Source organism: Myotis yumanensis, unplaced genomic scaffold (assembly GCF_028538775.1).
Source record: "Myotis yumanensis isolate MYYU_CA2020_CCGP unplaced genomic scaffold, mMyoYum1.0.hap1 SCAF_2, whole genome shotgun sequence".
NCBI classification, from domain to species: Eukaryota; Metazoa; Chordata; class Mammalia; order Chiroptera; family Vespertilionidae; genus Myotis; species Myotis yumanensis.
The window spans coordinates 69,810,093-69,823,479 of record NW_027223753.1 but is presented as its reverse complement, the minus strand read 5'-3'; the positions used below and the strand labels follow the sequence as shown (position 1 = coordinate 69,823,479).

The 13,387-nt window shown below is 35.5% G+C and overlaps 1 protein-coding gene across 1 annotated transcript in view; it reads left to right on the top strand.

Moving 5' to 3' along the window:
* HFM1 (helicase for meiosis 1) overlaps positions 1 to 13,387 on the top strand; it is a 96,740-nt gene that overhangs the window by 26,880 nt on the left and 56,473 nt on the right. The window contains exons 11-18 of the mRNA XM_070403411.1: positions 4,105 to 4,305; positions 4,390 to 4,478; positions 5,579 to 5,622; positions 5,728 to 5,829; positions 6,217 to 6,362; positions 7,917 to 8,011; positions 10,134 to 10,267; positions 11,035 to 11,082. Of these exons, the coding sequence (XP_070259512.1) occupies positions 4,105 to 4,305; positions 4,390 to 4,478; positions 5,579 to 5,622; positions 5,728 to 5,829; positions 6,217 to 6,362; positions 7,917 to 8,011; positions 10,134 to 10,267; positions 11,035 to 11,082 (859 nt within the window). The remainder of the gene's footprint in view (positions 1 to 4,104; positions 4,306 to 4,389; positions 4,479 to 5,578; positions 5,623 to 5,727; positions 5,830 to 6,216; positions 6,363 to 7,916; positions 8,012 to 10,133; positions 10,268 to 11,034; positions 11,083 to 13,387) is intronic.

Below are 13,387 nucleotides of genomic sequence, written 5' to 3'. Positions count from 1 at the left end.
TCCCAGGACATTGAGGCGACGAAGAATTTCGAGCTCCAGCTCTGACTCAGAGTCAGATATAGAAGGCGGGAGAGAAGAATGGTCTCATGTTGATAATCCACCGGTCTTAGAAGATTTTTTAGGGCATCAAGGATTAAACACAGATGCTGTTATAAATAATATAGAAGATGCCGTGAAATTATTTATGGAGATGATTTTTTTGAATTTCTTGTAGAGGAGTCAAACAGGTATTATAATCAAAATAGGAATAATTTCAAACTTTCAAAAAAAAGCCTAAAGTGGAAAGATATAACCCCTCAAGAGATGAAGAAGTTTTTAGGGTTAATTGTTCTCATGGGACAGGTGCGCAAAGATAGAAGAGATGACTATTGGACCACGAAGCCATGGACGGAGACGCCATATTTTGGTAAAACGATGACGAGAAACAGGTTCCGACAGATATGGAAAGCTTGGCACTTCAATAATAATGCGGATATCGTAAATGAATCAGATAGACTTTGCAAAGTGAGACCAGTACTAGATTATTTTGTGCCTAAATTTATAAATATTTACAAACCTCATCAGCAATTATCACTAGATGAAGGGATCGTACCTTGGAGGGGAAGATTATTCTTTAGGGTATATAATGCTGGCAAGATCGTTAAATATGGAATATTGGTTCGTTTGTTGTGCGAAAGTGATACAGGATATATCTGTAACATGGAAATTTATTGCGGCGAAGGAAAGCGATTATTGGAAACGATACAAACAGTAGTGTCTCCATACACTGATTCGTGGTACCATATATATATGGACAATTATTATAATAGCGTCGCAAATTGTGAAGCACTTATGAAAAACAAATTCAGAATATGTGGAACAATCCGGAAAAATCGAGGTATACCTAAAGATTTTCAAACAATTTCTTTGAAAAAAGGTGAAACAAAATTTATAAGGAAAAATGATATATTGTTACAAGTGTGGCAGTCAAAAAAGCCTGTATACCTGATTTCTTCGATTCATTCTGCGGAGATGGAAGAAAGTCAGAATATTGACAGAACATCAAAAAAGAAAATTGTCAAACCGAATGCACTCATTGACTACAATAAACATATGAAAGGTGTTGACCGGGCCGACCAATACCTTTCATATTATTCGATATTGCGGAGGACGGTCAAATGGACAAAAAGGTTGGCAATGTATATGATAAATTGCGCATTATTTAATTCTTATGCAGTTTACAAATCAGTGAGGCAAAGAAAAATGGGTTTTAAAATGTTTTTGAAACAAACAGCTATCCACTGGTTGACGGATGATATTCCAGAGGACATGGACATTGTTCCAGACCTTCAACCAGTACCGTCTACTTCTGGAATGCGGGCTAAACCACCTACATCTGATCCACCATGCAGGCTATCGATGGACATGAGAAAGCATACGTTACAGGCAATTGTCGGAAGTGGAAAAAAGAAAAACATTTTGAGAAGGTGTCGCGTATGTTCCGTTCATAAATTGCGCAGTGAGACACGCTACATGTGCAAATTTTGCAATATACCTCTACATAAAGGGGCGTGTTTTGAAAAATATCATACGCTAAAAAACTATTAATTTCTATTTGTTTTGATTTATTATGAAAATTTTATTTTAAACTTTAAAAATATGTGTATATTTTTAGGTAATAAGTATTTTTTGGGTTTTTCGTATTTAGTTTATATATATCGAATTATTTATGTACTGAATAGATAAAAAAATGTCTGTGATTGAATAAATTTTCATTTTTTACACAAGAAACCGAAAATTTCATTTCAATCGAACCCATACTTCAAAAGATATAGGCATTTTAAACTAACTCTGATTTTGCGCGGGAAACCTAAATAATTGCCCGCGCCATCTTATATTTTGGCGGGAAATTCACCGGACACCGTAGTGTTAAAGCTGGATGGTCCCACTCTGACCTCTGGGCTTCCTGGCTCCTGGATCTCTAGGGAGGTGCTAATCTAGCCTTTGCCTGAGGCTATCCAGCAAAAGCCTCCCTGCAGGGCTTGGGCGGGGCGGGTCCCACGGGATCAACAGGGCGGGGTTAGCAATTATGGCTGCTCTCAGTCTTGCCCTCAGAGGCTCTGCTTCTCAGTGTCCCAGTAGTCGCTGCAAGCCCCACGGAGAGAAAGCTGCCCTAGGGTTCTGAGCGATGCCAGACAGTCCCGCTTCTCCCGTATGAGTCTGGGTCCTTAGAGACTCGCCCGGAACTGTAGCTCAGAGCCTGAGACTCCCTCCCGATTGAAAACAACCGCGCCCTCAGCCTCCAGCCCGCTCCACATGCACTCCGAACCTTAGTATTTTACTTCAGCACTGCGCCTCCTCTGAGCCTCGGTATGCTTTTCTCTTCCCTCCTAGTTGTAGAACATCCACTCAGCCAGCTTTCCTGTGGTTCTGGATGATGTCCGTTTCGTCTTTTAGTTGTATTTTTGAAGTGGTTGTTGGAGGCAGCAAACTCCCGTGTTTACCTATGCCGCCATCTTGGTTTCTCTTCAGTTGTCAAATTTCTTATTTAAAATGGTACTTTATTGAAAATTTTGATTTCTACTTTAGTAAATATTTTTAATATATTCTCAACTACTTTAAGTTCTTTTTTTGCAATTTGCTAGATTATATCCTTTACCTTTTTTTTCACAGTGGGATACTAAATTTTCCTTCTTAATTTGTAAGTTATTATTAAATATCAAAATCCTGTAATTTTTAAAAAAATATATTTTATTGATTTTTTACAGAGAGGAAGGGAGAGGGATAAAGAGTTAGAAACATTGATGAGAGAGAAACATCGATCAGCTGCCTCCTGCACACTCCCTACTGGGTATGTGCCCACGACCAAGGTACATGCCCTTGACCGGAATCGAACCTGGGACCCTTGAGTCCGCAGGCCGATGCTCTATCCACTGAGCCAAACCGGTTAGGGCAAAAATCCTGTAATTTTTAAAGAAAGTTTTTACAAGTTACTTTGAGACAAACTGATGATACATGGCAGGGAGTAAGATCATAAATGCTCCCAATATCATGTGATTCTTTTTTAAAAATATATTTTTTATTTATTTCAGAGAGGAAGGGAGAGGGAGAGAAAGAAACATCAATGATGAGAGAATTATTGATCAGCTGCCTCCTGCATACCCCACACTGGGGATTGAGCCCACAACCTGGACATATGCTCTGATCAGGAATCAAACCGTGACTTCCTGGTTCATAACTCGACGCTCAACCACTGAGCCATGCCGGCTGGGCTATCCTGTTGATTCTTTAAACTCTTTCCTGTTGTGATAATCACTACTGTGAAAGCTATTTCCTTGTCTCTTCTACAAGTCCTCTTTCTCAGTTTTCCCCTAAATTACGGTCTTCAAAATTGGCCTTTTGCTGCTTTCAGACTGTAAGTTCTTGTGTGATCTCATCCCTAACCACGATAGCCTTGAAAATATTTTAATAATTCCTTCCTATGCAACTAGAAACTCATTAATCTGTCTTTTAGTCAAAACAATGGTCAGGTTCATACAGGGCATAAAGTCTGATTGCTAAGCAGGCTATATGAAGATAAGATTGCTTCATCATTGCTCACCACAGTTCCAGCTAGTGACTCTAGCATTTAGTCTGACATGCTTTTGGTCTTGCCATCTCTCAAGTATTTATTTGTTCTTTGTTTGGAACTTGTTAACCCTTACCAATCTAAGCCAACCATTACTTTGCTATTCTTTAACTAGTACTTAGGACAACACCAAAGTGTCAGCTGTATCTAGACATAGTTCTGAAAAAATAGCAAAGAAATTACAATGATAGTAAGAAATTCAATTTCTCTTCTAAAATCAATTTAATTTTACTTTAGACTCATAAGAAGGAAAGTAAAATAAAATAATAATTAATTGGAAGTTTATCATGGTGAAAGTAGATATAATCTTGAAATACTATGGATCATATTTACCAGTATATTAATAGGATAGTGTCAATGAAATATATAATATTGAAAAAACTATTTGATTAAATATTTTTATACTTTGACTTTAAAGTAGTCTATAAATTGGGTTATATTTAGCCATAAAACTTCATTAGAAAAACTCTTAATGTGTATATTTCTATTATTTAAAGATTGCAGAATGGCTTTCAAATGGTGAAAGACCTGCTAAATGTCTGAAAATGGATGAGAGACATAGACCAGTGAAACTTCAGAAAGTGGTCCTTGGATTTCCCTGTTGTAGTAACCAAACTGAATTTAAGTTTGATTTAACCCTCAACTACAAAATTGCCAGTGTTATACAAGAGTACTCTGATCAGAAACCTACACTTGTGGTATGGATTGTTGATTGCTTATTTTTTTAGTGTAATGCTCAGCTTTTAATATGATTAATACAAAAATTATTCATTCATTTTTAGTTTTGTGCAACAAGGAAAGGTGTGCAACAGGCTGCTTCTGTTCTTGTGAAAAATGCTAAATTTATTATGACTATGGAACAGAAAGAGAGGTATATTTTTTAATTTTTTTTTCTTGGAGGTAGAAAGACTTTTAGGGATTATCTAGAAGAGATAAGAAAATTGGGTTCATTTTGTAAACTTTTCAAGTGACTTGATCTCTCCAAGCTTCAGTTTCCTCATTTGTAAAATAAAGATAATAGTAATTTGGAGGATTAAGTGAGATAATGAATCTTTGTGCATCTATGATTCTGTCTTTATTTCATAGCCAGATTTCTTGAAACATTATTTATAGTGCTGTTTTCATTTTTTTTAAATCCACATTCAATCCCACATCTATTGTAATCTCTCACCAAAAGATTCATCTCTCAAGAGTCTCTAACACATTTGAACCTTCCAGGTTCATCTATGTTGTTGAAAAAGAAAGAATTTCCTTCTTTTCTAAGGCTGAATAATATTTCATGAGATATCTATATCTCTATATATCTGTATCTCTATATATCTATATCTATATATCTATATCATCTATCTGTATATTTATATCTTCTTTATCTGTCAATGAACACTTAAAGTTGTTTCCATACTTGACTATTGTGAAATAATGCTGCAGTAAACATGGGAGTACAGGTACTTCTTTGAGATACTGATTTTGTATCCTTTGGATATAATCCAGAAGTGGGACTGCTGGGTCTACTTTTAAGTTTTTAGGAAATTCCATAGTGGTTGTACCAGTTTATATTCCCACCAACAATGCACAGGGCTCCCCTGTCTCCATATCCTCTCCATCACTTACCTTGTCTTTTTGGTAATAGCGATTCTAATAGGTATGAGGTGCAATCTAATTGTAATTTTGATTTGCATTTCCCTGATGATTAGTGATATGGACCACCTTTTCATCTACTGTTGGCCATTTGTATGTCTTCTTTGGAAAAATTTCTATTTAGGTCCTTTGCCCATTTTTAAATTAGGTTATTTGACTTTTTTTGCTGAGTTGTAAAATTAGGGATTTTTGACTATGAAAGTTAGATGTTCTCTACTTTTTAAAAATGGTTTTCAAATAATGATATTGTGAAAATATTTTTATATCTGTAAGCCTCAAATAAACTATATTAATGGAACTAACTCACAATAATTTTATGGTATTTTAAAATAGGTTACAGAAGCATGCGTATTCCATAAGAGATTCAAAGCTGAGAGGTAGGTTTAGAGGTATTTTTGAATAGTATTTCAGCTGTAGTTAAAAAGAGTCAATTACTGATTAAATATTAACAGTACATAACAGGTGATATATTTCTATTATAGATATCTTAATACATGGTGTTGCTTATCACCATGCTGGTATGGAGCTGTCAGATAGAAAAGTAGTTGAAGGAGCTTTTACTGTTGGAGATTTACCAGCTCTTTGTAAGTAAAGTATATTCTTGTGGGTATTATTAGATATTTTGGACAATTATTTTTAAGGCAATAAAATAAAAAGCTCAAGTATTCTGACTTATTTATGCTTTTTTCTCAAGTCCAAAATTATCTATTCATGTATTATACATGTTATAGCTAAACTTGTTACCAGTTTTAGTTCTTTACTATGTTACTGCACATAGTGCAGTTTGAAAAGTGAGAATTTAATAATTTTAAAAGATGTATTATTTTACATTATAGACTTTTCTTCATTTTTAAATAAATTCTATCTATATGAGCCTATTACATTTATAAAAATATACCTTTTATAAGAAAATACCTACCTGAGCATTAAAATTATCTGGCTTGAAAGTAATATTCCTTAATCTGATGCAGTTACTACCAGTACTTTAGCTATGGGAGTAAATTTGCCTGCTCACCTAGTAGTTATAAAATCTACAATGCATTATGTTGGAGGAATGTTTGAAGAGTACAGTGAAACAGATATTCTACAGATGATTGGAAGAGCTGGTCGACCTCAAGTAAGTGACAGCATTTTACTTTTTGTAACTTAGTTTAAAGACAAAGTAAATGGCAAAATCCTTTTTGTGTATTTTTTGTTAAACAAAAGATTAAGATTTCATATTTGGATTTTGGATTAGGTTTAAAAATAAATGTAACTTAGACAATCTACTTTAATGGAGGAGTAGAAGTAAAATAACTCTCACTAAAAAAGACATACTCCCTCCACTCCATGTAGCATTGGTTGGTAAATGATTGGGTTTATGAATGTGTATGTTGTTAAAGTTTCTTTGTTTGGTTTTTTACTCTAAATGGAAATACTATTGGCACTTTGTATGGGACAGTTTTTCATTGTGTAGGACTGTCATGCATTGCAGAACATGTAGCATTCCTGGATCCTAGCACACAATGCCGGTAATGGTCTCCAGGTATTGACAATTAAAAATAGTCTCATACATATTACCAAGCATGCCTTTGACAAATACTTGAATAAAGAAGTCATTCATATAGGTACTAAGGGAATATTTAGGAAGAATATCTTTTCAAAGAATATCAAAATACTGTGTTAAACAAATCTATAATTTTATAGGATAAATTAGATTATATATGAACACCAAATATTACAACTTTTATACAGTTACCTAAGATTGTTTTAATTTCACCACTGCCAAAATTATGTTATATTGAAACCAAAGTGGTATTTTTATATCTATACTAGATGCCCGGTGCATGAAATTCGTGCACAGGGGGTGTTCTCCTCAACCCAGCCTGCACCTTCTCCAATTCAGGACCCCTCGAGGGATGTCTGACTGCCGGTTTAGGCCCAATCTCCGGGATTGGGGGATCGGGCCTAAACCAGCAGTCGGACATCCTTCTCACAATCCTGGACCGCTAGCTCCTAACTGCTCACTACCTGCCTGCCTAATTGGCCCTAAATGCCCGCCCCCCCCCCCCCCCCCCCCGCCAGCCTGATCACCCCTAACAGCCTCTGCCTGCCAGCCTGATTGCCCCTAACTGCCCCCCCTGCTGGCTTGGTCACTCCCAACTGCTGCCCCCTGCTGGCCTGGTTTCTCCCAACTGCCCCTCTGCTGGCTTGGTCACCCCCAACTGCCACCCCTGCTGGCCTGATCACTCCCAACTGCCCCTCTGCCAGTCTGGTCACCCCCAACTGCCACCCCTGCCGGCCTGGTTGCCCCACACAGCCTGCTGTTCAGTCGTTTGGTCGTCCCTCACTAACCCCTTGCCGGCCTGGTCGCCCCATGCAGCCTGCTGTTAAGTCATCCATCTGGTTGTTTCGGTCGTGGCGGCCCCTGGCTTTTTATATATTAGGATTCTTAGGAGATTTTGAATTAAAATTTCAGTTAACATTCAAATTCAGAAGTATTTTTAAGGCCTTTTTCACCTGTTTTTTAAGACAAGGAACTGTTTAATATAGAATCAAAGTCTTGAGTTATTGAAAAGGACTGGTATCAACATGTGCTCATGTTTATTAAATTTCTGTGTGTGTGTGTGTACATGTGTGTGTACGTGTGTGTGTGTGTGTGTGTGTGTGTGTATGTTTTCTTTTTCCCCAGTTTGACACTACAGCTACTGCAGTTATTATGACTCGGTTAAGTACAAAAGAGAAGTATATTCAGATGTTAGCTTGTAGTGACACTATAGAAAGCAGGTAATAAAATATTCCAACAAGATATTGTTACTATAGCCAATATTTTTAAGATATATTAAAGGGAAATTTGATTAGGCCATTTGCTTGAAACTTTTCAGTATCTTAACTAGAAAATTTATGTCCTTTTAAGAAATTTAATAATTAAGAAATAATACAATATTTTTATTCATCAGTGTTTCTTAGCATGCAGTATCATGTGTCCTTGTTATAAAAGTCCAAATTAGTCATATGAGGAGGAATATAATTTTCACTTCTCTTTACATATTTAAAATTTGTTTAATGATAGATAAGCAAGCTGAGTCCTTTTAGTAAAGTATCTATACTAATAAAGAGCTAATATGCTAATGGTCGATATTAAGTAACAGGTAATGACCAGGTCATTAGCATATTAGCTGGGGTGTTGCTCCAGAGACGGGGCAGAAGTGGGGAGGCACCCGGAGGCGGCGGGACCATCCTGTGCTGGGGAGGGCAGGGGTGAGAGCCCATAACGCCCCCCTCACCAGTTCTTCGCCACCCACTGCTCACACTCTGAGTGCCCCACGGCCCACCTGCCAGGGAAAGGAGCACAGCGCAGCAGGTGGGAGGCTTCCATGCTCTCCTCCAGAACCATGATGGGGCGGAGCCGCCACATTGCTCCGGAGACGGGGTGGAAGTGGGGAGGCACCCAGAGAAGGTGGGGCCAGCCCAAGACGACTAGAGGGACTGAGGGCGGGGCTTGAAGAGGCCAGAGGGTTTGGGGGCTGGGCCAGGCGCACTGGAGCTCTGCGTGGACAGGTCCAGGTGTCAAAGCAGGGCTGCTGGAGGGTTGGCAGGGCTGTGCCGTGTGCTTGCTGGGCTCCTAGTTTGATTATAATCCTCTTGGAGGGAATAGGATATAATTCACACCCTAGCTTTTTTTGACATTTTATTTATTTATTTTAATTTATTGATTCTAGAGGAAGAGAAAGGGTTGAGAGAGAGAAACATATATTTATTTTTCCACTTATTTATGCATTCATTGGTTGATTCTTATATGTGCCCTGACCAATTGAACCCACAACGTTGGGGTATCAGAATGATGCTCTAAGCAACTGACCTATCCAGCCAGAACAGATTTTATTCATTTTTTAATTATAGTTGCCATGCGACATACAATATTGTGTTAGTTTGAGGTGTACAACAGTGATTCAACATTTATATACCTTACAAAGTGATCAACACAGTAAATTTAATAACTATCTGTCACCATACATAGTTACTGCCATATTTTCAACTCTATTCCCTAGGCTGTACATTACATCCCTGTGACTTATTTTATAACTGGAAGTTTGTACTTCTTAATCCTCTTCCCTTTTCTGCTCAACTCCCCAACCTCCTCCCCTCTGGCAACCATCAGTTTATTCTCTGTATCTTTGAGTTTTTGTTTCATTTTGTTTTTTAGATTCCACATACAGGTATAAGTGAAATAATATATTTGTTTTTCTCTGTCTGACTTATTTTACTTAATGCAATTTTCTAGGTCTATATTGTCACAAATGGCAAGATTTCATTCTTTTTTCTGGTTGAGCAATGTCCCATTGTATAAATGTACCACGTTTTCTTTATCCATTCCTCTATCGATGGACACCTAGGTCGCTTCCATATCTTGGCTATTGTAAACATAAGGGTGCACATATCTTTTCAAATTAGTGTTTTTTGCTTTCTTTAGATAAATACTCAGAAGTGGAATTGCTAGGTCATATGGTAGTTCTATTCTTATTTTTTTGAGGACTCTCCATACTGCTTTCCGTAGTGGCTGCACTAGTTTACAGTCCCACCAACAGTGCACAAAAGGTTCACTTTTCTCCACATCCTTATTAACACTTGTTATTTGCTGTCATTCCCCAATTCTTTCCAGAACTATAATGTCTTCTAGAACTATGGAATAGAGAGAAATCTATAATATTTCTAAAAGTTGAACGGACATAATGGTTTTCTCTTATGTTTTTGAAAATTAAGTTATCTTAATGAATTATTAAAGTAGTAATAAGTATATTATTCAGTTATATTATTTAATTATTCAAAATATTATTGAAGTTTAAAACAGCAAGAGCTATGGCATTGAAATACGTATTACTAATGCAAAAATTCTTTTTCCAATTAGTTTGCACAGACATCTTATTGAACATTTGAATGCAGAGATAGTATTGCATACCATCACAGATGTAAATATTGCTTTGGAATGGATACGATCAACTTTGCTTTATATCAGAGCCTTGAAAAATCCATCTCATTATGGTTTGTTACTTTTACTTGGAAAAGTAGTAATTTTTTCAAACCAGTTGGAACTATATTTGTTTTAATAGGTCACAAAATAGGTTAAAGAAACTGACAGGTAGCAGAAACAGAAGTAACAAGAGTCATAAATACATTTAGAGGCAAGAATAGACAACTGTGAAAATCTTTATTATTTCATCTCTAGTCTTTCAGTAAGGTTTGAAATCAGACATTTTAGGAAAAAAATTAACTCAAAAATAACAAAAATGCCTAAAATTATTTAAAATAAAGTAAAAAAATGTCTTGAATTTTATTTGAACTGGCGTTCAAATCAAAGTATATAGTACTACCATTGTGCTGGAATTTTAATTCTGCTTCTAAAGGTAACACACATCTGGTTATGTTGCTTCTAGAGGGTTCTTTCATGTGGTACAGGTTATAAAATACTTAAGATTGTTGAATATAAAATTAAAACCTGACTTGTTGCAATACCATTCTAAAGGATACAGGTTCAAAACATTCAGATCTCTAAAGAAAAATAATATATAGAGTATTCCCCGTCACTGTTATACAGTCAAATAAGCAAAAGATAAGCCATTTGATATTGAAAGAATTTCAACACTGGTTATTGTTATAGATGTAAGCCTTGTTTAAAATCATAAGCTATTTTTTAATTTAATATTTAATTGGACTACACTTTTCTAGTTAAGTAGGGTATAAACTGAGCCTATAAAGATGAATTCAGTCCATTCTATTTTATTTTTCACCCATTTTTATAACTTATACAGGTTTTGCATCTGGTTTGAACAAAGATGGAATTGAAGCAAAATTACAAGGTTAGATGTATTTCCTCCAAAAAATTATATTCTATAAACTTTAATAAAAAAGGTCAGTTATTGTGAAAGTAAGAATACTCTTTGGGAATTTTTTTTAAAGTAACCTATTGTTTGAAGAGAAGAAACAAGAGTTATTTCTTTTCACACCAAAATAAAGTTCAGCACATACACATTTTCTTAATTAATCGATGTGTTGATTCCATCATAATATCTTCCTTTCTATAATATATTAACCGGGTTATTTTTTTATTTTTTAAATGACTCTGGTCTTTGAAAATGTTGCATATAGATACAACTCTTTATTTTTCTTTTCTAATTTAATTTTGATTGAAAATATAAGCCTAGCTTGATAATGGGTTTCTTATTCTAAACTGTGCTAAGGATGTGTTCCTATCATACCCCAGCTTTATTTTTCAGTCACTTAGTATTTCATTAACTGTCTTAAAATATCAGAAGATTGTTGAGCATTTTTAGGATTAGAAATGCCTACCTCTTCATTGTATTGTAACTTTTTCAGTGAAAGAAAATGTTAAATCCACTAAAAATATTTAGCCAATTTTAATTTTTTCTATACTTGGGTGTACATATATGGCAAATAAGAATACAGAGAAGATTTAAAGATGAAACAGTAAAATTGTATTGCTTAAGGAATAAATATATTATTGAAAGATGGTGATAAGCAATAACATATATTTATAACACTGTTGAGAAACAGATCTATGAAGTAGTTATATTATCCTTTATTTGTTGACCAATTTTGTAATGGAGTTTTTAAAGCATATATCGTGATCATAGTGATCAAATATACACAAGAAATCAGATAGTCCAAGAAATATCTTGCTATATTCCGATAACTGTAATGATTTAACTTTAGTTAAATTGGCAGTATATTTGTCTTATCTTCAGTCATTATAAAGGTAGCTAAGTTTTGTCTATATTTGAACTGAATATAATGCTTTGGTATCCTTGGAGGTCTGCCTTAATTCTCTTAAGAAGAGTCCTTAGCATATAATGTGCTGTTTCTAAATTTGGTTATACTTTCTTGCTCAATTTCTTCCAGTAGCTCCCCATCACTCTTAGAATCAAATACATGCTTTCACCAGAGCCCACAACGTCCTACTTGATATCTTGCTGCCTATTTCTCTAACTTCATCTCTTGTCATTTCCTCTTTTATCCTACTCTCTCTCCCAGTTGGCTCCCTTGCTGTTCTTTAAACACAGCAAGCTTGTTTCCACTTCAGGTTTTTTACTATCTGTTCCTTATTCTTGGAATACTTCTCACATATTTTACATGGCCTGCACCTTCCTTTTATTTAGGCCTTTGTCCAAATAATCTGCTGCTCAAAGAGGTTCTCCTGGACTACTTTAGTTAAACCTACCTTACAGAGAGGAAGGCAAAATATTTCCATGTTGTTACTGCTATTTTTGTGTTCTTAGGAAAGTTGACGTGTTTATGTATGTTGAAAATTAGGATGACTATATCCTTACTTTACATCAGAAATTATGTAGCTTTATATCAGAAATACACATAAGCTTTAGTTAAAAGTTAAAATCTATAATTCTCTATGTCCTTTCTAAGCTTTATTTTCCTTCATAGTACCTTTCAATACCTGAAACTGTATTATTTATTATTTGTTATTGATTGCTTTCTTCATTAAAAAGTTCTATAGCAAAGGAACCTTGTCTTGCCCACTGCTATAAACCTAAACCTTGGAATAGTGCTCAGCATTAGTAAGCATTCTTCTTTAGCTGATTAATTTTCTGAAGGTTAAATTAATAGTGGGTAATTAAGAAAATTAGCAAAACTTTCAAAAGCCTTACTTAAAACAATTAAAATGATCAAGCTGCCTAAGCAATGTTCTTAAATTAAAATATTTCCCAAAGAACCTTGCCTTCGAAGGGCTGTATTTTTGTGAGCTGTCAGTCAGCTTAAGCTTGAACAGATTGTGGCAATCCCAGTCTCTGCTCTAAACTGTTTCCAGTCTCCTGGGCCTTTATAGCACAGGACAGAGAGAGCACTCTAAGCAGCAGCCTACTACTCTGATCCCCATCCATCAGTGAGAGTGACTTGCATTGCTTCCTGTCAGAGGTTCCTTCCAAGTAGCAATAGTGCCATATTCAGATAAATACCAAAAGCATCAGTTAAAATAATCATAAGTGGTTGCCTTAAGAGTGGCAAACTCAGAGGAGGTTCAAGACTGGTGTTTTTTGGAACAATATTTTAGAACTATTTTACTCTTTATCTTTTAGAACTATTTGACTCTATGCTTTGTGTGTCTATATCTTTGATAAAAGTTAAAAAAGG